The 25,197-nt window shown below is 48.7% G+C and overlaps 9 protein-coding genes across 9 annotated transcripts; 5 read left to right on the top strand and 4 right to left on the bottom strand.

Moving 5' to 3' along the window:
* Window positions 1-54: 54 nt before the first annotated feature.
* Window positions 55-342, top strand: N7520_007769 (uncharacterized protein; the record flags this gene model as incomplete). Its single annotated transcript, XM_057141703.1, has 1 exon — window positions 55-342. The coding sequence occupies one exon, from the start codon at window positions 55-57 to the stop codon at window positions 340-342; it is 288 nt and encodes a 95-aa protein (XP_056995709.1).
* Window positions 343-3,405: 3,063 nt separating this feature from the next.
* Window positions 3,406-4,961, top strand: N7520_007768 (uncharacterized protein; the record flags this gene model as incomplete). Its single annotated transcript, XM_057141702.1, has 7 exons — window positions 3,406-3,491; window positions 3,545-3,611; window positions 3,661-3,731; window positions 3,782-3,962; window positions 4,014-4,208; window positions 4,262-4,778; window positions 4,834-4,961. 7 exons carry the CDS (start codon window positions 3,406-3,408, stop codon window positions 4,959-4,961), a joined length of 1,245 nt encoding a protein of 414 aa, XP_056995708.1.
* A 781-nt stretch (window positions 4,962-5,742) lies between these two features.
* Window positions 5,743-8,726, bottom strand: N7520_007767 (putative PHD finger domain protein; the record flags this gene model as incomplete). The annotated part of the gene is made up of 2 exons (XM_057141701.1): window positions 5,743-6,877; window positions 6,934-8,726. Coding segments are annotated over 2 exons (2,928 nt in total), but the record flags the coding sequence as incomplete, so codon positions are not given.
* Window positions 8,727-10,211: 1,485 nt separating this feature from the next.
* Window positions 10,212-11,754, bottom strand: N7520_007766 (curved DNA-binding protein (42 kDa protein); the record flags this gene model as incomplete). Its single annotated transcript, XM_057141700.1, has 5 exons — window positions 10,212-10,399; window positions 10,455-11,267; window positions 11,333-11,437; window positions 11,495-11,578; window positions 11,724-11,754. 5 exons carry the CDS (start codon window positions 11,752-11,754, stop codon window positions 10,212-10,214), a joined length of 1,221 nt encoding a protein of 406 aa, XP_056995706.1.
* A 491-nt stretch (window positions 11,755-12,245) lies between these two features.
* On the top strand, window positions 12,246-13,124 carry N7520_007765 (endonuclease/exonuclease/phosphatase family protein; the record flags this gene model as incomplete). The annotated part of the gene is made up of 1 exon (XM_057141699.1): window positions 12,246-13,124. One exon carries the CDS (start codon window positions 12,246-12,248, stop codon window positions 13,122-13,124), a length of 879 nt encoding a protein of 292 aa, XP_056995705.1.
* A 1,372-nt stretch (window positions 13,125-14,496) lies between these two features.
* N7520_007764 (SWI/SNF chromatin-remodeling complex subunit SNF5) lies at window positions 14,497-16,962 on the top strand (the record flags this gene model as incomplete). Its single annotated transcript, XM_057141698.1, has 2 exons — window positions 14,497-16,482; window positions 16,537-16,962. The coding sequence occupies 2 exons, from the start codon at window positions 14,497-14,499 to the stop codon at window positions 16,960-16,962; spliced, it is 2,412 nt and encodes an 803-aa protein (XP_056995704.1).
* Window positions 16,963-18,693: 1,731 nt separating this feature from the next.
* On the bottom strand, window positions 18,694-19,263 carry N7520_007763 (gamma-glutamylcyclotransferase family protein; the record flags this gene model as incomplete). The annotated part of the gene is made up of 1 exon (XM_057141697.1): window positions 18,694-19,263. One exon carries the CDS (start codon window positions 19,261-19,263, stop codon window positions 18,694-18,696), a length of 570 nt encoding a protein of 189 aa, XP_056995703.1.
* An 872-nt stretch (window positions 19,264-20,135) lies between these two features.
* Window positions 20,136-22,958, top strand: cdc48 (AAA family ATPase CDC48; the record flags this gene model as incomplete). Its single annotated transcript, XM_057141696.1, has 7 exons — window positions 20,136-20,185; window positions 20,239-20,266; window positions 20,320-20,375; window positions 20,438-20,687; window positions 20,759-21,560; window positions 21,629-22,318; window positions 22,375-22,958. The coding sequence occupies 7 exons, from the start codon at window positions 20,136-20,138 to the stop codon at window positions 22,956-22,958; spliced, it is 2,460 nt and encodes an 819-aa protein (XP_056995702.1).
* Window positions 22,959-23,614: 656 nt separating this feature from the next.
* Window positions 23,615-25,186, bottom strand: N7520_007761 (MFS transporter; the record flags this gene model as incomplete). The annotated part of the gene is made up of 1 exon (XM_057141695.1): window positions 23,615-25,186. The coding sequence occupies one exon, from the start codon at window positions 25,184-25,186 to the stop codon at window positions 23,615-23,617; it is 1,572 nt and encodes a 523-aa protein (XP_056995701.1).
* Window positions 25,187-25,197: the final 11 nt, after the last annotated feature.

Raw genomic sequence — 25,197 nt, 5'->3', positions numbered from 1 at the left:
TAGATGACAAGGACATGCTGATGCAAGGTCTATAGCTTGAAGCGCTTTTGTACCATGTGGTTGGAACTCGCCGAAATGGTGGTTGAGGCGACCAGGGCCATAGCGGGTGAACCAGCGCGGCATGACAATAGAATCGAGACGGACTTACCGGAGAAACGCGTGGTAGATAGCCAAGCAGTTCCAGTAGCCAAATCTGAAACGGGTGGTGGTGGAGGAGAAAGGATGGTGGACGCGCAAGTCGCGTTGAAGAAGAATTGGGGGAAGGAGAAGCAGAACGAAAGGTTGAAGTGCCTAAAAGAGGAGGAAGCGGTAGATCAACCGCGAATCAGCGGTGGATTCTGATTGGTTGAGAGGAGGAGCAGCGGGAAGTCAAAAGCCCAGCAAAAAAACCGCTTTGGAACTTCTCTCGGGACCCTCTGGGCCCTCCTGCCCTTGCCCGAGCTTATTCAACTTCCCCCTGCCACTCTCCCCACCATCATTTATTGTATTTACCCTCATTCGAGTCGTCACGATTTGGAGGATTTTTTGGTTAATTACCTATTGATTTTTATCTCCAGCCTACCAAAGGTTCTGCGGTTATCAATCTATCCCCGGGCCACCTCTGCGACACTCAAGGGTCATGTCGCAACAGTGACTGTCATATACCCCTAAAATATTACATTTTTCCACCACCATCTTAGTTTCTAGTTACTAAATTTGGGAGATAGTATTTGTCGGTGTCCTTTTTGTTATTGAAAGTATCTCATGCTTTTACAAGTGTATTCACCATTCTGGAAGGCAGATTCTTTAGATATCTGCGAAGCCCCCTCATAAGATGGATGTTCGACTCTCTGTAATGACTAAAAAGCATTTTAACTGACATATATTTCTTTCTTTGTCAGCTTTGAGCCAATTCTCAGTCTTGTCCTGTTGGCTTTGCTGGTGCTACAGCACGACAAAAAGGCAGTATACCACAGCTAGAGATGGTTGTCAGTCTTCATATCGCTTTTCTGTAGCTGTTGTAAGTCCAGTGACTTTTGGAAATGGTCTGAGACCGAATCAAACATCTTAGGGGTTACATATTGCTAATCTCTCCACAGGGGGTTTGTGAGTCGAAGGTGTGGATTCGGTGTCGTAAACATCCCCACTGTCACCTGATACTATCCACGATATTCTCGCACACACTCTTCCTTGGGTAGGCTAGATTTATCTGCTTGTCCTGGTAATCTATCAATCCAAATCCATGCAAATGATCGCTTGTTTGAATCAATACACTCATTTAACCCACAAATATATTGCCTGGGTATATTGACGACTTATCTAGTCATTCGAGAATAAGCCTCTACATCTTTTCCATCTCGCGCATCTCCATACTCTTGGAAAAAGGATCCAAAATACAGTTTGATGCGCTAATTGTATTGAGCTCTGGGGTTCTGATGATCTTTTATTCTCCAGATTTTTGTCGGCCTTTCTTACTAGAAGATGTCATTTATTTACACGCACCTAGGCATATTCATCTAATATCCTAACTGAATCCATTAAATTATCTTTTTGATTCACGTGTTAGTATGAAGTGATTTGATGGGATTGCATGACTTCTTCATGATCCATGTCACCAAACATTGATGGTAGACCTCTGGCGGATTTGTGTAAAATATATACATGTTGCGGAACCCCTTTGTGCTGTCCAAATTAGATAAACATCAACCCTAGACAAAACAGCAGAATCGAGTTTAGAACGACCGAAATGCGTGATTATAAGCTCAGATGTACAATTCAAGGACCTTGGTCCTATCCCCTATCCTAGTCCTATGAATTTACAAATTGGTGTTTTGGCCGCATCCTGCAGGCGGCATTGCATGGATCTCATGTGGGACTAGCTATATTAGGACTAGTGCGGGATAGGCTCCTTGTGGTTCCAGGTTTTGGTGGGGCTGGCCCACGTGGTCTGTCAAACAGTGCAAACATCTGACATCATTGTTTGTCTGCAGGCTGTATGGGAGTACTTAATGGATTCGACATGTTCAAGGATGGCAACCGGTCTTAGAATGACAAGGAGAGGAACGAGAAGTACAAAAGTTTGAGTCGCCGATTTTGATTTTGATTTCCATTAAGGTTTCAAGTGGAGTAGAAAATGTATACGGAGTAAGCGGGATACAGTGGCGGATAACACGCACACACACGCAGAGAGGCGGATAGACACAAAGATACCCAGACCATCAGACATCAGTGCCACAGCATCGAAACAAACGGAAACTGGTCGACTGGAAACGGCGAACATGCTATGAGCCGCCGAGGAAGCTCAGCCACCATAAATAGCATTGCCGGGGACGTAGCCTGCAACCGCAAGAGGCCGAAACGTGCTGAAACTAGCATGATCTGTCTTTGAGGAGGAACTACTGAAAGGAAAGCTGACTAGGGATTGGCAAGGCTCTCGTGAATATCTTATCCGAAGAGGGGGATGGAGCCGGAGAAGGTATTCCAGTAAGCTTAGATATACTCCGCAGAGGAACCCGAATAAACTACAATAAACTACACCCAGTTCGGTCAAGATGGCTATGGTTCTTATAGAACACATGTTCCCCCACATAGACCCATTCATCCACCATGAGATCTGTCAACCGCATCTGAAGCCGTTTGCGATGGCCATTCCAAGACCACAAAGAGCGGGGTAATTTGGGGCGACTGGGAGGTATTCTGAAGTTAGAACAAAGCCATAAATTCAGTTACTAACCATGTATACTAAATCTGACTTGTAGTGGTATCTTTCGACGGGTAGTGGTTAAAGATTGGAGAGAAAGATATGATGTGCGGCGGAGTTGATGAATTTGCTGATATGGGACGGTCGGAATATGGAAAAAAGCTAAATTTAGAGACTGACAATCAGGTACTAAGAATGAAAAGATGTTATACCAATCAAAGTAAAGCTTCAGGGATTAGAGGGATTTGGAGATCAAGTCCAAACTGCAAAGGGAATGGAACCTCCGCACCCAAGAAGGTCACGTGAATATGCGGAGAACAAATCAGGAGAAGGCCAGGTATCAACAGCTACACTAGCGCAGGGCCAATCTATTCCGCATGGACTTCACGGACGTCGGCATCCGACACACCATTTTGAACAGTCTCCAACTGCATCATTTCATTGATTTTTCTCCCTCAGCTGCCGCCATTGCCAAAGAGGCTCGCCTTTGTGTCATTGCTATTGTGGCTGGGTGGATCACTACTCGTGTCGTGTCTAGCCTCTGCGAACTGCCTCGGAGGTCGAAATTTTGTGAACATTGTGGCAGAAATTGTCCGAAAGCCTCTACTACTGAATAATTGATCTAGACTGGTGTAATACCCACGCGCAGGAATTGTCTATATTGCATTGCCCCCCAGCTGCCCGTCGTTACCAATCAATTTGAACCTGCCTTTAATATCGCCACAATGAAGACCTTTGCTTCTATCGCATTGCTTGCTGCAAGTGCTACAGCTGAGGTGATTGAGAGTGCAAGCTTTGGCTATGGCAAAACGTATGGAATATCTTCTGCCTCCTGGTCCTACCCTGTCTGACTGTTGTCACTAGTATTTCTCCAAGCCGAGACTCGATTCCGGGATGGAATATCAACGGGGAAGGCTTTGACACATCCTTGGTGAGCAGCATACCAAACCTGAGGTCAATGATAACTAACGTTTATCTAGTTATCCGACAAACTCATCTTAACCCCTCCCTACCCCGGAAACGTGCGAGGATCAGCCTGGGCCCAGAACCCGTACGTGACATACCTAACGAACTATGTACACCATACTGAAGACCAGCCAGTTTTCCCCAGCCTGAATGGGCCGCCGAATTCCAATTCCGAGCTACCGGTCCCGAGCGAGCTAGCGGCAATCTCCAATTATGGTACACCAAGGATGGCCAGGCTCGCGTGGGCACTTCCAGCATTTACACCGTGGACCCCTTCGACGGATTTGCTCTTGTGATTGATACACATGGTGGAAGGGTATGCTTTGGTCCGAATGTAACTACTGGATATCGGCTAATCGGCTTATAGGGTGGAAGCATTCGTGGATTCTTGAATGATGGAACTACAGACTACAAGACTCACCGTAACGTTGATAGCCTGGCATTCGGACACTGCGACTACGCATACCGAAACTTGGGTCGTCCATCGGTGGTGAAGCTCAAGCACACAAACTCGTTCTTCGAGGTTACCGTCGACGACAAGGTCTGCTTCTCGACCGACAAGGTATGCGCCCCTATTCTAATTAACATTGGATCAATCTTACTAAGAACTAATAGGTCGCTCTTCCATCTGGAAACACATTCGGTATCACGGCCGCAACTCCCGAGAACCCCGATTCCTTCGAGATCTTCAAGTTCATCCTGGAATCCGCGGCCGGCCAAATCCCCCAGGGAACCCCCCAGCAGGAGCAGCAAGAGAAACAGCAACAGCCCATAGTGAAGCAGGAGATTCCACCGGCCCAAGCAGGCTCTGTGAAGGACTACTCAACCCAGTTCTTCGAACTGGGCAACCGCATGCAAGCCCAAAGCAAAGCCACCAACAGCATTATCCAGGATCTTAAGTCGCAGTTCTTGAAGTCTGAGACCAGACACGATGAGATCCTTCGCAACACCGCATCAAGGGATCAGCTCAATTCCCTCGATGCTCGCCTCCAGCGCATCGAGACTCTGCTGCAGAATATCCAGCGGGATCTGGAGGGCAAGGACTACAGCAGTCGCTTCACCCAGCTCCAGGATACTCTGCGATCTTCGCATCTCAGCCTGAGCGAGAACTTGCAGGGACACTTCCTCAATGGTAAGTTTGAATCAAATATTGTTCCCGGTTCATACACTAACGTTCAAACCTCCAGCTATTACTGCCTCAAGCCCTCGTATGGGCTTCTTTATTTTCCTGGTCATCGCATTCCAGATCCTTCTTGCTGTTTCATACGTTGTCTACAAGCGTCGCCGTGCCAACATGCCCAAGAAGTTCCTCTAGGGATAAAATCGCATCACTTAGGACTTTTTTCTTGTAAAAAAGACCTTTTCAACAACCACCCTTCTAGTCTGGATTATCAAACGGCCGTATTTTGAGCGATGTATCTGGTGCTCTGTGGCGGGATTTGAAACGGGATTCTATTTTTCTTGCGTGTCGTTTATTAGCTTTGACGTTTTTCCCTTTGCCCGGTTCGCCACTAGGTCCACTAGGTCCGTGTACGCCGATTCTCGGACCTTTCACGTTAATGTAGAATACGAATTTAGTTCGATTTGATTCCATTATGAAGCTCCGAATTGCAAAATCAACTGAACATCTTGTGTGTTTGTGTGAAACGAGAAACAAAAAAATGGGAATCAAAATCGAAACGAAAATCAAACCACGTCGGATCGAATGGATCGTATCCAATTTTTCGGGGCCCATGCTATCTTACAAATGACTTCTTCGACAATGCGCCGTCCCATGCTCACATGACAATTTCGCAAATCAGGAGAAAGAGCGAGAAAAATGCATCAGGTGGAAAGAAAGATCAAGGAAAAGTGAAAACGAAAAAACACCGGGCCCGGAAGACAAAACAAACAGGAAAGAAAACGTGAGGGTAAAAGAAATTGAGAAAAAGAGATGAGATATTGGGCTAGACAGTCTCTGTATCGGGAGACTTATCTTTGGCCTTCACAGTTGACTGTGAGTCTTGGATTGTCTGTTCAGGTTGGGAGGATTCATAGGGGGTTGGCGTGTACCAGATAAGAGATAAAGAAAATGAGAAAAAGAGATAGATATTCAGCTAGACAGTCTCCGTAGCAGGGGACTTCTCTTTAGCCTCAAGAGGTGACTTTGAGTCTTCGACTGTCTGCTCAGATTGAGAGTTGTCAAGGGGGCTGGACTGTGCTGGAGCACTAGTTGCCAGGTTAAGGAGACAGTGTGCAGCATCGGCCTCTTCATCAGGACGTTCGAAACGTCGAATACGACGGGCCTCAGTCTTGCAAAGAGATTCAAAACTATTGAACCAAGCCTGGGAAGGAATGCCACCATTTCTGGCTGCCAAGTCTTTGATTGCCATCGTAGTAACGGCGACCATGCGCTTCGTCATACGATCGATGTAATCGTCGTTGAGCTTTTTGCGGTCTTCTTTAACAGCGGAGACAAAGTCCTGGATCAAATCTCCAGGAGGGAAACGAAGGCGGTCCCCGCGCCAGTCCTCGTCAAAAGTAGAGTCCTTGTCATAGGTTGTCATAGGTTCCGCGTCAATCAATAGAAGATTGCGGGGACGACGGACACGGCGCTCTTGCACCTGGCCGTTGACAACTTTTTTGGCGATCATATCCTCAGGTGTGACGTGGTTAGGACACATCCAGCCGTGGGGGTTGGCTGGGTTAGGGGGGCAGGCGCGGGGAGGATCAAGACAGTCCAGGTGGAAGCGACATGTACAGTAGTCACATCTGATAATGGGACGCTCGTTGTCCGAAGATCTGCCACATTTGGTGCATAGAATCACATGCCCATTTTCCATCAGCTTGATCAGGTTGGGATCGTTGTATGCCGGTGTCAAGGTTCCAGGCTTCGCTGGCTTAGTCAGACGTGGAATGTGGGGAACAGGCTGGTAGTAGCGCTGGTTATTCAAGTCGCTCGGATGATCAGGATCATACTGGAATGCTTCACCGACACCTTCAAAGTATTCTTTGATTTCGGTGGGAGGATTGAACTCGTTTCTCGGGACAACCTTGCCGTCGAGGATGGTGAAGGTGAATTCATGTTTGGTGTCGCACTTCGGGCAGAACCACTCATCATCCTTGAGCGATGTCTTGTTGGGAGACTTGATACATTTGAAATGGAAAGCATTTTGACAGGTGTCACAGCACAGTAACTTGCCACCCCCACCGCAAAAAGTGCAGTTGTCAACGTTTTCACCATCATTATCACTGTAGGACCGAAGTTAGTCGGAAATCAAGGAAATCAACAAAGAATGTTCACATACATCGAGTCAGGCCGGCGGCGGGCAGGCCAGTTAGCACTCCAATTATCCTTCGGAAAGACTAATGACACTGGTGCATGGGTAGCGGTATCTGAGGAGAATGATGACTGAGTAGGCGCATCTGAAGGAGATTTGGACTTCGTTTTTCCTTTCTGTGGGCCCTTGCCTTTTCCCTGTTTCTTGCCTTTTTCCTGCTTGTTCTGACGATCCTGCATACGCTTGGAGCGAGGGGAGATGTCTGCAGGAGGCACGTCAATGTCTTCCTCAACCGGGTTGACGGACTGAATCTCTGAACCTGGAAGATCGGGGCGGATCGAACTAGGCATCGCAGGAACTTCTTCGCTTGGAGCATCTTTGGCAAAGCGTGCACGTTTGGTGCGTATAATTTCACTCATGGTGGGGTCGTTTTCCCACTCGTACCGACGCTTGAAGGAGTTTTCGTGGACACGAACCGGTTTCTTGGGCCGTTTGTAAGGCGCAGTGTTTGTCTTGCCATTCACAAATGACTCCTCAAGTTTGGGGCCACTGGTATCACGGTAGATGTCAGAAACTTTGAAAGACGACTTTCCCGGCTCAGCCACAACAGACTTTGCAGAAGATAAGCTGGAACCGCTATCTGACTCGTAGTTAGAGTGACACTTTGCACGGACAGCGCTGTTGGCGTTGATATCCTGGTACCATTGCCGGGCCTCTGTGACAGAATGACGTAGAGTTGTACGCAAAGCAAGTTCAAGTATGGGATTAGCGGGCTCAACGCCGATATTGTGAATCAGTGCCATCTTGAACTCGTCATCTTTCACATCAGACCAGAAATAGACAAGACTGAGCGCAACCTCTTCATCTCCGATCTCTTTCGAGTGGGAAACAGCGGTCGTTATGACCTTTTTGAGCTGAGGCACGTCAAAGACGTCGGAAGTTGGCTGTTCAACAGAATTTAACAGAGCGACGAGATTGAGGCCAGTAGACTTGATCGCTTCTGAAGCCATGCTGGCATCTGCGATGGTCGTAGCTGGGGGAGATTGTGTTTGGTTTAAGGGGGTTACCGGGTCGGGTGCGGAAAGAAGAGAGTCGGAAACAGGCAAGATCGGGTCAGTCGTGATCTCGTCTGGAGTTTGAACGGGGGTTTCTGCAGGAGAAAGGGAAGGATGAGTAGTCGAAGGAGGAAGAAGATGTAAATCAAACGACTCGGAAACTGGAGTGGCAAGGTTCGTTTTATCTGCGTCTCCATTCACTTCATCATTCACTCCATTCGCATTCACCCCCAAATCCCTTCCGACGATTTTTTCGATGGAACTCTTCAGTGCCACCGGATTTACCCCCCCTGAGAATCGATCGTCTCTTTTATCCACACGTGAGACACCAGACACCATAGTGTCCTCCGCAGTTGGTGTGATAGGGGTGTCGGTCATGAAGTCCTCGTCCTCCTCATCGGTGTCCGCCACCCACCTGGCAACCTTGCGGACATGCTTAGGAGGCGGCTTCAAGCCAACGCTTTTATACTCTGCGGGAGATGGATATTGGCCGATCGGTTTCATGGTATAGATGGGGTTCTTGTCTTTGGTGGAATCGGCATCGGCCTCAGTCGGGCGCGCGCGTGCGACCGGGGGGTCCTCCCATGCAGTCTCACGGGACTTTTCGTGTTCACTTAAAGGCGCATTGCCCGAGTGCGCAGAATCAGCGCGTTTTGGACGCGATTTGGGTTCTAGAAGCTTGCGCTGCTTCGCGGTTTTCGCGGGTTGAGAATTAGCTCGTCGACTGGACCGAGTCAAGTAACCCATCGCGGTAAGGCGGAAAGCAGCTGCTAGGGTTAGCGTCACGCCCATCCTTGCCCTAACTCTCTTTTAACTCGGGATGCGAACTCGATCACTCACAATGACCTGGAATATGCAGTAAATTGGGAAATCATTTTTCTTTTTTATGGAAATGTTTGATGGTGTGTTTAATTTTTTCAATGTTCTTTCATTTGCGTACAGGATTGAACTCTGGCACTACTAGCAGATCTAAAGCCTGGATGCCAGAGAGATATTATCTCAATATGCTCTATTATAGCAATGACTTCGATGCTTCGATTCGATCAAGGCATAAGTTAGACCTATGGAAACAGAGCTGACAACTAGGAAGAGAAAAGTGAGGCCTGATACCTGCAAATCCATATGCAGGGATGCCAAGGCAAGGAAACATGTAGACAACCTCTAATGCCACCGGTTGTCAGACTATACGATTGGGCAAATATGAGCTATTCAAGGGTTTTCTTTCAAGAACCATCTCGTTGCTTCTACATCATTTTCGACCTTGGAATGCAAGATCCATGGAGAGTCTGTACATTTTGCTTATTTGAGCCACACACCAAATTCCATATGCCCATTTCAAGGAGGAAATCAAAAAGGAAACTCCACTATGATGATCTGCGCTATACCATATGCTTAAAAATATTCATCAGTAATGGAGGGCGTCAACGATCCGCAAAGAATGTAGCAGGCGTAAGTTGCGAACCATGGTGTATCTTCCCTTTCCAGCTTATTGCCGGCAGGTCAAGAGACACTCTTGTCGGGTGAATGATCCCAAGCTTGTGTACTTATCACTACAATAGTAGCTACCATGTTTGAGACCCGTCAAGCAAGAGCCATCGTACAATATAGAAAGCTCATTGGAAAGACGAACGTTTGGGGGGCTGTGCCAGAAGTTCGGGTGACCAGTCCCTGTACCTTTGTTCAATTCCAGTGGTGGTTTCATGGCAGTGGGCTTGATTTTTATAGCAAGTTCATCATAGAGAGAGCTTTTCTCGGTTTAATGATTGATAAACTAGAGATCAAAGATGGTGAGCAAAAGTGGAGGATTGCAAGCCCTTTGTCTGATCGCACGTTACTTCCAATGGTACGGCATAGCTATGCCATAGCTACAGCTGTCGGAATTCTACACGATTGTACTACAGCAGCCAATATCGGGGAGTATTTGCAGGCTTAGGAATAGGCTGGCACTTCCCTTTCGGTTTCTTGGTTCCACTTCTAGTGCATGCGTGCCAGAAAAAAAACCAGCAGTTGTCATGTCCTGTCCACATGAATGGTACTGCAGACCCGGTTCCCCTATCGACACATTAATGATTGGCGTTGTGGGCTTTGAAATTGTAGGATACTTTGGAAGTCGTTAAGCGTTGACGGAATTTTGTATTGGATATCTTTTTTTTGTTTGATTTGAGTATTGACCAATATCTAGTCTTATTCCAAGTAAGATCGAAGTATATTGCACATTGAGATACCGTAAATGAGCTCTGGTTAATGCATTTACTCTTCGCCAGCGGTGGTGGTCTTCTTCTTCTTGCTCTTGCTCTTCTTGTTGCCGGTCGAGCGAGCCAGGGGCTGCTCGAGGATCTTCAGGATCTCCTCATCCTCGATCTTCTTGTCAGACTTGTACAGTTCCAGGTCGATGGGGGCGGGAGCAGCAAGCTTGGTGAGACCGTTCTTGGTGATGGCTATAACAAGATTAGCAAAATTGGATCATTGCAAAAAATGTGATTCAAAACTTACCAACGGTGGACAGCAGGCGAGAGACGGGGGAGCCGTCAGTCTCACCAGCGGGCTCGTAGGAGCGCAGGACACCGCCACGAACACACTCGACAACACCGACCTTGGCGGCCTTCTCATCATCGAGCTGACGCAAGCTGAAGGGGAAGGTACCGAACTTCTTGACAACCTCGGAGAGGGTCTGGCGAGAGCTGGGGCGCTTCAGGCCGTAGGTGGTAGTGGTACGGCGGTGCAGGGTGGTGCGGTGGTCAAGGTTCTTGACCTTACCGGATCCCAAACTGAGACCGATCTCAACACCCCAAACCTCACCAACATCGGGAACACCCTCACCACGGACACCCTCACCGGGGACAAGGATGATCTTCTTGTTACCCTCAATCTCATTGCGGTCGAACATCCAGCTGGTGGTGTTCTCAACGACCTTGCAGTCGTAAGCCTTGGCGACCTTCTCGACGAGGTCGGTCATCTGAGACTGGGTTGGGGGCTTCTTGGCGGCAGCCTTGGCCTTCTCCTCGTCAGTACCCTGGGCCAGCAGACCGGAGGGAACCATCAGGCGGAGCAGGAGCTCGTTGGCGTAGTGGGTAGCGACAATGAGGTCAGCCTCACGGCCGGTGATGGGCTCCTTGGCGGCGTCCTTCTTGGGAACGACGACCATGTCACAGACAATAGTTCCGAATCCATCGATCTGGGCACCCAGCTGGATCTTGACGACCTCACCGGCCTTCAGAGCGATCTCGGCCTCGGCGACATCGGACACGAGAGGAGTGTAGGGGGTCACATAGGAGCTAGGAGAGACAGTGGTGGGGTGGGAGATACCTTTTTTCTTCAGTTAGATTTCAACTGTCAAAAATCCATACGAAGAAAAAAAAATTAGAACTCACCCTTGGCGATCTTCTTGCCCTTGTAGACCTTGGCAATTTCTTCATCGAGGAGCTTGTCACCATTCTGGCAAATCTCGACGATCTTCTCGCCCTCAAGACACAGAGCTATGAACAAATATTAGGTCTTATAAAGATTTGGATTAATGGTGGAGTGTAACGTACCAGCGACGGCATCGAGAACTTTGTGTGAAATGCCAGCAGCAGTCTTGTACTTGGTCAAGGTGTCGGGGTTGTTGAGGGTGTAGTCTGAAAGAGAATTTCAGACCAATTAGCTCTCAAAACATCCTAGAAGTTTGGCGGTGTTATCCTAGAGCCCCGCCAAAGCTCTTCGGTTCGTCGGACAGCGATGCCCACAAACGTAAGAGCTTTCGCGGGAGCAGTTCTTACTTACCAACCTCGGGTGTTTGGGTAGTCTCAACCATTGTGAAGTTGGTTGGCTCGGCCGGTATAAAGAATCAGAAGAAAACAGGTGGGTATTAACGGTAGATCTGAAATCCACTGGAAGCTTGAGAGGAATGGATCGAGAACAGGTCGTGTGCAGCGAATGAAGCGTTTAGCGTTTAGCGGTGGTGGGGGGAACTTCGTCGCAGCCTGAACCGTCAGGCTCTGTAGGGTTACGGCTGCAAAGACGTCATGGGTCATGATGACTACAGAATTATTGGGTTTTTCCCCGCTTTCGCAGTTTTTCAACTAAAAAAAAGAGTTATTAATAGGATGTATAGTTTCCATTAGGTACTTGCATTCTTTTAAATCATCAAGTTTAGGTTACAAGGGGTTAGCCACGGGCCCAGATTCCCCAGAACCATCAACCCAACTCCCCCGAGCTTCTCCGCATAAGTAAACCTATTCCGAAAGCCTTTCTAAGCTTCTTCTTTTATTTCCCACCACCGAATTCGGAATAATAGCTCGAGCTATGAGGTCTACTCCAACGCTTCCCGTCCGGATATTGACCCATAACATCCGTTATGCAACCAACTCTCCATTCAAGGGGGAGGTCCCCTGGGCCGAACGAAGACAAAATCTTTTGAATGAACTAAAGTACCACTCCCGCCATTGTGACGAGACTTTTATATGCCTTCAAGAAGTTCTTCATGGCCAACTTGAATACATAAGTGCCGGATTGAACACAATCAAAGCTTCTTTGTCTCAAGAGTGGGCATACATCGGAGTTGGTCGAGATGATGGCCATCAAGCGGGTGAATACTCGCCAATATTCTATAAACCGTCAGTGTGGAACTTACAGCACTGGGAGACGGTATGGCTTTCTGAAACTCCCTCGGAGCCTTCTAAAAGTTGGGACGCAGCCTCCGTCCGCATCGTCACCATTGGCCTCTTCACCCACCGCGAGACAGGCAATACTGTCCTAGCCCTGAATACGCATCTCGATGATCAAGGATCGCATTCACGACTTGAGGCTGCGCACATCATACTATCCAAGATTCGGGATTACCAGCAAGGTTCGTTTGGGAGTCTGATTTCGGGCACGTTCCTATCTGGAGATTTGAATAGTCAAGAGAAGCAAGAAGCATACTTGGAGTTAACATGTAAGGGAGGATTGGGTGATACCTACAAGATGGCTTCTGACGCGTGTCGGTATGGTAACCACAACACCTTCACTGGGTTTGGATACGGCAAGGAGCCCCCAAAGCGTATTGACTTTATTCTGTTGGCACCTGAGGGAAATCAGCCCTGGCGAGTTGACGGATATTCTGTGATACCAAACAGATTTGATGACGAGGTTTATAACTCAGATCATTGCGCGGTGGTTGCCGATCTCACGCTGGTTGGTTAGGAAATGTATAGTGTTGCTACTATCTTAGGCACATGCTTTCCCAGGATCAACGTAAATGGCGTAGACGTCTTCGAGGATCTCTTTATTTTGAATCTATTTTGAGGCAACATTTGGGTCCTCGAGCTTGCCATCTGCAATAAGAAAGGATATTCCTGTGGTCGATGGTAAAGTCCTGCAGTGCCGAACCTTGGAAGCCCGACTTCCATATCTGAAGCATGTCCACTCTAATTTGTGAAGTTGCTAAAATTGAAAATGTCTGAAGGAAGCACAATACAAGCTTTGAATAGTCCAAGATCGAAATACTGTTTCTACTTAAGCGTTATCCGCCCTGGTGCCATGGAACATGCAGGGTGATTCATGCAATAACGTTAAAGTGACCAACAAATGTTGGTAGTAATTAAGCCTTTGCCCCTTGAGAATACTAAACTTCATCTATTCAGCAGAATACGCAATGATTACAAGGATTTTGATGCTCTGCTAATTTTCGAAGTATCGACCTGAAGTTGACTAGTTATTTAGATAGACAATTAATGCCCGATTATACAGGCACCAACGGGTCTGCTGAGTCTTGACCACGTGACTCCCACATGCCGTCAAATTGGTCCTGGCGCAGCGCCGTCTTTAGCCATAAACGGGCAAAGTATACTGTCCCTGAACGTAGAATATAATTCCTTTCCACTATATATTCTCTTATAATCATATATAGTACCTTTCGTGGCCGTAGAAGGGTGCGCCGAGGATAGGCCTTGCTTTTCGCCCGGGTGCGGACATCTCGTAATCCTCCCCTTTGAACTGAACTTCTCTCACCCACCCACGCCTTGAGCAACCGCCCCCACAGCCTCTCCAACATCCGAGCACTCAAGCGGAAGAAACCGATTATCTTCTCGCGCGAACCTCTGAATCAAGTGACCTCCTATACTCCGATATCGACCCGTTCTGCCTTGGCTGTGTTCGTTCTCGTGATCAGAGTAAGGCCATCATCGGCATCCAACCCCCTTCGGTTTTGGTATGTTGTTTCGTTCCCATGAGCTTTGCCATTTGTCGCCTTCACCAATTCCATTCCATTTCATTGTTATTCCCGCGCTGCTATAATTTGTGACAGTGTGTCGCCTAGGCCATGCGTGTCGCGACACGTCCATCGATCGGCGCCAGGACAGGCCGAAGATGACCGCGCAGTCGCGATGAGGATGGCTCATTACCGCAACACTGAAGAAAACCGCTAACCTAGGCGAATCCAGTCTCTAGGAAATCATTCAATGATGCTGTTCTAATTGGCCTTCAATCATTCTTGTCGCGTTGAGTGCCACTCCCCATAGATTTCCGACCGAGTGACACCCAACGCCCGCTTCCTGTTCCATCCTAATAACTCACCATGACATCCCCTGAATTGGCAAGTGGCTCTGTCCCATCAGAGTATTTCACCGGCGAATCTCAGCCTGGCGTGCAGAATGGTTCCAGCGCGTTTGAAACCAGGCTTGGAGGAGAGGATTCCGACCCGGGTACACAACCATCTGCCAATGGACAGGAGACCAATATACTTGAAGGCGGAAAGCAGAATGCCAAAGCTATGCTGGCAGCATCTGGTGGATCGGATCCTAGTGATGCCAATGGCACTCCCCAGTCGAACGGTACAAGTAGCTCCGCGCAAAGTCGAAAAAGATCTCGCGATGGGTCTGTCGTGCAGCCTAGCGATGTCTCAGGGACGATGACCGTTCGAACACGAGAGACACCCGTCGAACAGATTATGATAGAGAATCTCGTCAACCGCGAGTTTGAATATTCGGCCGCAACTGCTTGGCAAACCACAAGCCAGGAGCTGCAGCGAGAGAAACGGATGGAGCGTGATTTTTACCTCCAACTTCGACGCGAAAACCAGACAAACCCCGCTGCGTTGTTTGGCGCAGGATACGAAGGGTTTGGAAATACCCGCACGGATCTGCGAAACCACCCACCCCAGCTTTTGTACCCAGCCAATCGACGTCGGCCTGGAAATCGCAAGACTCGTGAACTTCGGGTCTCGCGTCGAGATTTGAAGGTGCAGAACGAGCAGATGGATGACCTGGTGCCAATCCGTTTAGATATTGACTGGGAGAAAGTCAAGATTCGCGATACTTTTACTTGGAATTTACATGACCGTGTTGTGTCACCAGACCTGTTTGCCGAGAAGCTGGTGGAGGATCTGGGCCTTCCTATGGAAACATCTGGCCCCCTCATGCGCCAGATCTCGCAGAGCATTCAGGAGCAGTTGATGGACTACTATCCACAAATCTACATGCACGAGGAGGCTCTTGACCCGCATCTCCCCTACACCGCATACCGAAACGATGAGATGCGTATCCTGGTCAAGTTGAATATCACAATTGGTCAGCATACTCTCATTGACCAATTCGAGTGGGACATCAACGATCCACAAAATTCTCCAGAGCAGTTTGCCATACGGATGACAGACGATCTTTCTCTCTCTGGCGAGTTCACCACCGCTATCGCTCATTCCATTCGTGAACAATCGCAAATGTTTACCAAGTCCCTCTACATCGTTGCCCACCCCTTCGATGGTCGCCCCATCGAAGATCCCGATCTCAGCGCTTCCTTCCTACCAACTCCTGTATCTTCCGCCTTCCGACCTTACCAATCGGCAAAGGAACACACGCCTTACCTCTACGAACTGAATGAGACAGATCTCGAGCGAACTGAGATTTCGATATCTCGGGAGCAGCGTCGCCAAAAACGATCCATAAACCGGCGTGGTGGACCTGCTCTACCAGACCTGAAGGACCGTCAACGTACGATTCGCACGTTGATTGTGTCTTCTGTCATCCCCAACTCGGCAGCATCCATGGAAGAAAGCAACGTCATAAAGCGCTCGGGATCCGGTCGCCGTCGTGGTATGGCGGGACAACGAGACGACGATTCTGATGAATTTGAAAGTGATGATTCGGATGAAGGTTCTCCAGCTATTGGGCCAAATCTTGCTCAAGGCACTGCTCGCACAAGAGGCATGCGGGGAGCTGCCAGGGAAGCCCATGCAGCCTTACGTGCCGGTTTGGGACACTCCGAAACCCCAGAGCCTGTACTCTACGAGCCGCGAGCGTCGGCTCGACGGCAACAATACCGAGAAGAAAGCGAAGAAGAACCGGACAAGTTGATCGTGAGGCTCAGAGTGTCACGTGACAGGTTGATGGCTTTGAGAAACGGACAGCGAATTGTATCTCAATCATCCTTTAACAGGGCTGTATCCAATGCCTCAATGGCACCTCCCTCCGATAAGCAAGCTCGACTTCCTGGAAACAACCCCCCAAGGCCCCAGCAAACAGGAGCTGTTGACGCGCCGAACCCACCTCAGCCCGGCGTCCCTGCTGTGAGTAGATATTGACCCTCGAAATTTTGGTCTTAGCTGACCGTGCGAATTCAGCCCCCACCGCCTAGCTGGCTCGCGGCCGGACTTCAAGGGTTACAACAGGCCCACCCCAATGACTCATTCGAAGGAGTGATGCGTTATTCTGCCGTGGATATGGAAACTTTGGCCCCTGTGCCCAATACCAACCAACTCCAACCTGGCCAAAAAATCAAATACCAGTACCTACCCAGAATTCGGTGCCACGATTGCCCCGGCAAGTTGTACACGCCTGGCCCCGGCATGACTGTTGACAACTTTGAGGTTCACCTTCGCAACCGGCAGCACAAGGAACGTGTGGAGGAGCGTATTTCTAAAAGTGCTAATGCTCCTGCAAACCCCAATCTGGGTAGTGCGAGTCCGGCCCCTGGTGCCCGTATGTCGGCCAGTGCTAGTCCTGCAATCTCTGGTGCCCCTTCTCCTGCTCTTGGACCTCGGCATTGAGTCATGAATTTCCTTGATGAAGTCACGACTGCGGTGCCTGTGTGAGATTATCTAACTGGATCCCCCTTCTTTCAAACGCCTTTACTCTTGTTTTATGCATGAAATCGACCCTGGTATCTACTCTTCTTCGACCATTTTGTCTCTTTCGCGAGGGTGTTTTTTGTATAGGAATTGTCTTTGTTTGGATCTGCAGCGGCAGAACGAATTAACTAGTGCTTATTCATTATCCATTATGAGGCATCTCACGCCTCTACATCATTTTCATACTTTTTGCCCGGCTGTAATAATGTGATCCGATGGCAGGTCCTGCAATCTACATACTGTATCTACATCAACTACCTCTCCAAGAGCAAACAGGGACAGTTTGCACTCATACCCTTTGGTCCCAGATATTCGATTTCACTGTTGATGTAATCTGATGTGATTGTATAACTATTGTAAACAAGTAACTTCGAGTTTTGTCGCCTGGCTAGTTTCTCTGTTGGCCACCCAACGACATTTGAGCGACATTTGCGCGCCATGAGAATCCTCCTTTAGGTGTATCTCATTCGGCGGTTGTAGGTCTCACAGATGCCAAGATGAATCATCTTTTTATAAAGGCATTCATTGACAAGGGCTTTGTTGACAGTGCCTTATGGAACATTTACCATGAATCTTGGGACTCTGGCTTCCTGTATTAAAAAGTTCGAATGGAGGTTTCGAAACTTGCCCATCCCAACATCAATCCTAATCGATTGGATACACACGCTGGTGACATTAGAAGGTCGGAGTTCCCAACAACCCTCCATGTCTTTTTCGAGGCCGAGAAAATTGAAGACGAGGAACGCTCCGAATCCCTATTACGAGACCCTGCGGTATTTGACTCATTTCAAAAGCTCCCTCAGCAGGACTACTCTTTTCAATTGATGTTGTTGGAGCGGCAAACAAGACATTTTATGTCCGCGCTCAACGGCCTGATCTCACTTGGACTGTGGCAATGCAGAATACCGCATCTGTGGATGTGTTTGTGTTGTCCCCGGATCAACGTCAATTTTCAAGACAGACACAATCGAACGACCCTCATATTTGCTGTGGCCCTGGAAAATAAAGAGATTCTGAAGTAGCTTCTGGCACGGGATTATCTGAATACCAATTTACAGGACTATCAAGGCCGATCAGCTATAATTTATACTGCTCAAAGTGGAGATGCGGTATTGCTCAACTACACATGGAGATTGGCAGAGTAGATCTCAAGATCCCCGATGCTGCACAACAAACGGCATTGAGTATTGCGCAACAGAAGGGGCATCATGATGTTGCTGTTTACTCAGTTGATTCCAAGGATTTCACTGGTTTTAAGGATTGAAGTTGTCATACCGAGTTGCTAAAGCTTCTATCTTTCTCTATCTTTTTTACTTGCCTTTCATACGCTTTTGTAGTAGATCAAAGTTTCAAAGAATAGGTACCTAGGATAAACTTGACGTCACTAGTAGCTTCACGAGCTAGATGAATTGGTAGACTTAATGCGCATTAGTGTATGAGACATAACGTAAAAAAGGCAATTCCGAGGTTTCTTCAATTTTCACCAATTGTTTCTAGAATGATGGAAAACTTATCAATTGATCGATTCCAATTTTCGGTCCTTATCATACTACGCATCCTTCTCCATGCTGTACAAAGAAGACTGTTTGCCAAACACCCAGCCAGGATTGCGACTGTGACCAAATCTCGACTCTTCATTGCCTTCCCGTTCTAAAGCCGAACACTGGTTCGATCCTGGGATTGGGACATGTACTGATAGAACGGACTGTTCAAGAACTCACTAATCCCCCACGACGAGTCTCTGATTCGCGCCAGTCCAAGTGTGGAATTGGTCCAAGTAAAAGCCCCAGCATCCACAGTGCGAAGGTAGTGCATCTGACCTGTATCTTTCTGACAAATATCCACTTGCACGCTGGTCAGACACATCAGCCCAGCCTCAAATTCATAAAGAGCGTTTCGTTGATGCTCGTCGAGATTAAAAATGAGCATTCCCTCCACCATGGCTTTGGGATCTGGTGAAGGTGCGATGACTGGCGAGCTTGACTCTGCAAATTGATGTAGTTGGTATCCAGGTAATGTGGCTTGAGTCATAGCGGTGTGGATTTCGTAACATTGTTCAAGGTTGATATAGTATTTCAGAACGGTGGGGAGCATCAAGACTCCGTATACAAAGCGTGGGGAGCTACCTGGTCGCTGGAGGTAGATTGCCATGTCTTCTTCGGGAATTGTGTTGCTTAATGCTTGTTTGAAATCGGTCGGGTACCAGGACTTCATTTCCATTTTTATGAAATAGCACAGGTGTCAAATTGTAGAATATCAAATGTTAGGAGAGAAGGGAAATTATAGGTCGCAGTTGTGGTGGTGGAACAATGCTAGGGAGTACAGTATATAAATGCTGCATTCAAATATTGCTGCGATGAAGACACAAGTGATAAAGAGTACAGGCTCAGACGAAGGATTTTTTTTGAAAGTGTGTAAGGTGACATGACGCGCGAATTAATCAACCATTCTGCCTGGGGCTGCCTGGTGTACTGTATCTGGTTCTAGGCTGTGGGGATGGCGCAGTGCAGGAAGTAATGATAAGAGCCTCATCTATATGTACGGAAATGAAAGGCCCGACAATTTTTGGGGTTATCCTTGGATGTTTTAACCGTGGTTTCATTGGGAGGTCAAAATTATGGATATAGTACTGCGACCGTGGTGGATTTGTACCTGGACACGTTCACGAAGATCCAAGGGTAGTCAATAATCAATACCAATCAGTAAAGACTAGTGGACACTATTGATTAAAAGATTAAAAGGTTACTTGAACATCAGGCATTAAGGCAAATATCGACCAAGTTCCATCACATTCGCTGGTGGCGGACACCAATTGGCTGACATAAACGGTCTACTGCTTAGCTCAGCACATATCGTCACTGAGTACCTGGAAGCTCTTAACCAACCTCTCATCTCTCACCTTACCGTCGTCTTGCTGATCTTCCCCGTGTTTTACCGCGCACATTTCTCATCTCCCCATCGTTGATTCGATTCGTTGTTTTTTTTCTCGTTCACTCTCTTGAGCTGTCGTTCAGCTTGGTTGTGAACACTTGATCGTTCCCGCTTCTAAGCTTCCTCTTCCCAACAATCCGCCACATCTCAGATCCTTCAAGATGTCTGCAGAGCCAGATCACACTCATGATAAGAAGAGGGTCAACCTTCAGTATGTTGCTTATCCATTGAATTTTCACCGATCCGTGACTAACACCGCACCAGGGATGCCTCGGGCGCCGAGAAGAAAGAGGTCAGACCAGCATACAGGAACTCGCAGCATCAGAAGACTGACAGAATAAATAGGAGCTTGACACTGCGACTGCTATTCTCAAGAAGAAGAAGAAGCCCAACTCCTTGATGTAAGAGATCCCATTGGGGCCGTGGGCGATTTGCGGAGACGAAGCTGACAGCTCATCGATAGCGTGACCGATGCCGTCAACGATGACAACTCTGTTATTGCCTTATCCAACAACACCATGGAGACTCTCCAGCTCTTCCGTGGTGACACAGTCCTGGTGAAGGGCAAGAAGCGCAAGGACACTGTGCTGATCGTCCTGGCCGATGACGACCTCGATGACGGTAGCGCCCGCATCAACCGTGTTGTCCGACACAACCTCCGCGTTAAGCACGGCGATGTTATCACTGTTCACCCTTGCCCCGATATCAAATACGTGAGTTTAGATTTTGAGTTGATTCCTAATTCCACTTCTTTGATCGGGTACTAATCTGGATGTAACTTCAGGCCAAGCGCATTGCCGTCCTTCCCATCGCCGATACTATTGAGGGTCTGACCGGATCTATCTTCGATGTCTTCCTCGCTCCCTACTTCCGTGAGGCCTACCGACCTGTGCGCCAAGGAGACCTCTTCACCGTTCGGGGAGGTATGCGCCAAGTCGAGTTTAAGGTCGTTGAGGTGGATCCCCCAGAGTACGGTATCGTAGCACAGGACACAATTATTCACTGTGAGGGTGAGCCCATCCAGCGAGAGGATGAGGAGGGTAACCTCAGTGAAGTCGGATATGACGATATCGGTGGTTGCCGGAAACAGATGGCTCAGATTCGTGAGTTGGTTGAGCTGCCTCTCCGCCACCCCCAGCTCTTCCAGACGCTGGGAGTCAAAGCCCCCCGTGGTATTCTCATGTACGGACCTCCTGGTACCGGTAAGACTTTGATGGCCCGTGCTGTCGCGAACGAGACCGGAGCGTTCTTCTTCTTAATAAACGGACCCGAGATCATGTCCAAGATGGCTGGTGAATCCGAGTCGAACTTGCGCAAGGCTTTCGAGGAGGCCGAGAAGAACTCTCCCGCTATTATCTTCATTGATGAGATCGACTCTATCGCCCCCAAGCGTGAGAAGACCAACGGTGAGGTTGAGCGTCGTGTTGTCTCACAGCTTTTGACCCTCATGGACGGCATGAAGTCTCGTTCAAATGTTGTGGTGATGGCTGCCACTAACCGTCCCAACTCTATTGACCCGGCCCTTCGTCGCTTCGGTCGCTTTGACCGTGAGGTGGATATCGGTATTCCCGACCCAACTGGTCGTCGTACGTGCCTCCTTGCTTTCTCCTGATTCTCAAAAGTATTGTACTAACCGCGCTTGTTTAAAATTTAGTTGAGATTCTGCAGATCCACACTAAGAACATGAAGTTGGGCGATGATGTTGATCTTGAGAGCCTCGCCGCTGAGACTCATGGTTACGTTGGTTCCGATTTGGCCTCGCTCTGCTCGGAGGCTGCCATGCAACAGATTCGTGAAAAGATGGACCTCATTGATCTTGATGAGGATACCATTGATGCTGAGGTCCTTGACTCTCTTGGTGTCACCATGGAGAACTTCCGCTACTCCCTCGGTGTCTCCAACCCGTCCGCCCTCCGCGAGGTTGCTGTGGTCGAGGTTCCCAATGTCCGCTGGGACGACATTGGTGGTCTGGAGGAGGTCAAGCGCGAACTCATCGAGAGCGTGCAGTACCCGGTCGACCACCCCGAGATGTTCACCAAGTTCGGTCTCAGCCCCTCAAGAGGTGTTCTGTTCTACGGACCTCCCGGTACCGGTAAGACCATGTTGGCCAAGGCTGTCGCCAACGAGTGTGCTGCCAACTTTATCTCCATTAAGGGTCCTGAGTTGCTGAGCATGTGGTTCGGTGAGTCGGAGAGCAACATCCGTGACATCTTCGACAAGGCCCGCGCTGCCGCTCCTTGCGTTGTGTTCCTTGACGAGTTGGACTCTATTGCCAAGTCCCGTGGTGGCTCTGTAGGTGACGCCGGTGGTGCTTCCGACCGTGTTGTCAATCAGCTCTTAACTGGTAAGTGTCTTTAAGAACCTTTCACCCTCACTTTTTCTTCCTAACACCCTAAACAGAGATGGATGGCATGACCTCTAAGAAGAACGTCTTCGTTATTGGTGCCACTAACCGTCCCGAGCAACTGGACGCCGCCCTCGTCCGTCCTGGTCGTCTCGACACCCTGGTCTACGTTCCCCTGCCCGACCAGGAGTCCCGTGCAGGTATCCTCAAGGCCCAGCTTCGCAAGACTCCTGTCGCCGGAGATGTCGACCTGGATTTCATTGCCAGCAAGACCCACGGTTTCTCCGGTGCCGATCTTGGCTTTGTCACCCAGCGTGCCGTCAAGCTCGCCATCAAGGAGGCTATCACTGCCGACATTGAGCGCATCAAGGCTCGTGAGGCTGCTGGTGAGGATATTAGCATGGACGACGACGAGGCCATGGAGGACACTGTTTCAGAGCTCACAAAGGCCCACTTCGAGGAGGCCATGAAGTCTGCCCGCCGGTCCGTTAGCGACGTTGAGATTCGCCGCTACGAGGCTTTCGCCCAGAGCCTTAAGAACTCTGGAGGTAGCAGCTTCTTCCGCTTCCCCACCGCCGGGGAGGTCCAGAACAACGACACGTTCGGCGAAGCCGGCAATGATGACAGCCTCTACGACTAAATGGTTCCGTTTTGATTTCTTTGCTCTGGGTGATGACATCTGTTGACCATTCAGTTTCGACTGAGGTTCTTCTGCCCTTAAGATTCATCACTAGTTAGATGGTTTTTTTTTAGAGTAGGGAGCTTGCTGCGAACTGTTCCGGTCTTTTCTTTCTCGATAATTTTCGTTCTTCAAGGTTGTCTCTGTCTTATAAATGTGCCATAATAGCCAATTAAGTAGAGAAATTCTACACTGAATTACCTTGGCTCAGTACTGCACAGTAGTTGTAGTTGTTGGCCCTGTTGTGCCGAGGTCACTGCAAGTGCCACCAACATTCGAAGCCTTCAAAGATGTTAGTACTACTCAATAGTTGCATTGACAGATATGTATTGAATTGTCTGTATTTACAAGCCCCGCCTCGAAAGTACATAGTAGGTACATAGATCCAATATCGTAGGCTTAAGGCCTAGTGATACTTTTCACCGGACAAAAAGTCACGTATGAAATACATTATGAATTGGACTATGAATAGTTTTTATAAACATTAGTTAATTAGTGTACCAATGTATGGAAATCTATGTAAATCGTGACAATGCAATCATGAAAGTATCAAGAAAAGGTCAAACTCCGCATGTGCAACCAAAAGCGATCAAAACCAGTATTAGGGAAATAATGCATCAGAACTTCGGACTGAACCGACTCATAGCCCGAATCTTGGCTCCATAGAAGAAGAACAAAATCGGAATCGGAATCATAGCAATAGTAATGAAACCCAGGACACTAGACGCCCAGTCCACACCCAGGTTATCATACATCTGAGTCGCGAAAAGCGGGAAAGCACCACCGAGTATAGACCGCACGAGGGTATTGGCTGCAATAGCCGAGTTGGCGAACATCATATAGACATCGATAATATAGTTTAGGCCCTGCATGAAAATAACCAGGATTCCCATTCCAATTGGGACACCGGCGATGACCTGTGGTACCCACGAGATCTCTTTCTTAGAGGTCCAGCCGAACCAGAATAGACCGATTGGTAGGAGGACTGAGGCAATCATCATTGGAACCAGGCGCTCTTCAGGAACGACGCGGCCGTGCTTGGCTAGTTTGCGAGCGAAGCGAGTTTTGGTAGTGTAGATGATCAAAGAAATGCCACCAATGACACCGATCATGATGCCGATAAAAGGCAGCGCAGCTACGCCTTCATGGGTCCAGCCACGAACTTGGCCGAAGGAGATGGGGTAGGCCTCAAAGAAGAGGTAGAGGATTCCGTAGATGAGAGCGAGGTAGAGGGTTATGAAGAGGAGGATAGGTTCCAGGATAAGCATCTGGAATGGACGAAGAAGGTACTTATTCACGATGTCTTTCCAAGTAGGCCTGTGCTCATCGAGGAAGGAGTGCAGTGCCCAATTCTTGGTTTCCTGTCGAAGACGGGCAGCTCGTTCCTGGAGGAGTTTGGGAGCGTAAGTCTCTGGGACGACGAAAAGACCGACCACGCCAAAGGCTGCGGATGCGATGAGTGTGATCCAGGCAGTCCAGCGCCAACCCAGGTAGGAGTCTGTGATGAAACCACCGACAATAGGACCGAGGGTTGGGCCGAGGAAGGTAGCGCCACTGAACATGGCGATGGCGACAGCCCGATCTACAGGGTCCCAGAGGTCAGCCATGGCACCACCGACAACTGCCAGTGGAGAGCAGCCGAAAACACCAATGAGGAAGCGGAAGATCATGATCTGCTGTAGGTTGGTGGCCACGGCGACGGGGATTTGGAATATAGCGAAAATAGCATAGCCAGAGAATAGTGGGATGCGGCGGCCGTATAGTTCACTCATCGGGGCCCAGCAGAGAGGACCTAGAGCGAAACCGAAGACGGTCAGACTGGTTCCAAGAACCATGACCTCGGTGGATACATTGAATTCTTTGGCTGTGACGACTGTTGCAGTTGAGAAGACACTGCTGGCAAATGTGATCCACACGGTCATTAATGACATAGTCACAGTGATCAGCCATTTCCGTCCCCTGGAGAAGTTTTGAGGGTTTTCCGGATCATCTGGACCGTCCCATTCGACTAGATTGGGATCCTTGTCGACCGGCTTCTCAGGTCCTTGTTGGCCATGGGCACTCTCGACGTCGGTGTCTTGTGGTGCCGCAGGGACCTCTTTCTCCAGGGCATCATCGATGGTGGGATCACGATGATCCATGCTGAGGCGAGGTGTAGTTGTAGACGAGTCAAACTGAGCGCCACTCATCACAAATTAAA

This window comes from Penicillium odoratum, assembly GCF_028828045.1.
Source record: "Penicillium odoratum strain IBT 22623 chromosome Unknown utg000005l_segment0_segment0, whole genome shotgun sequence".
Lineage (NCBI taxonomy): Eukaryota > Fungi > Ascomycota > Eurotiomycetes > Eurotiales > Aspergillaceae > Penicillium > Penicillium odoratum.
This window is presented reverse-complemented; position numbering and strand designations above follow the sequence as displayed.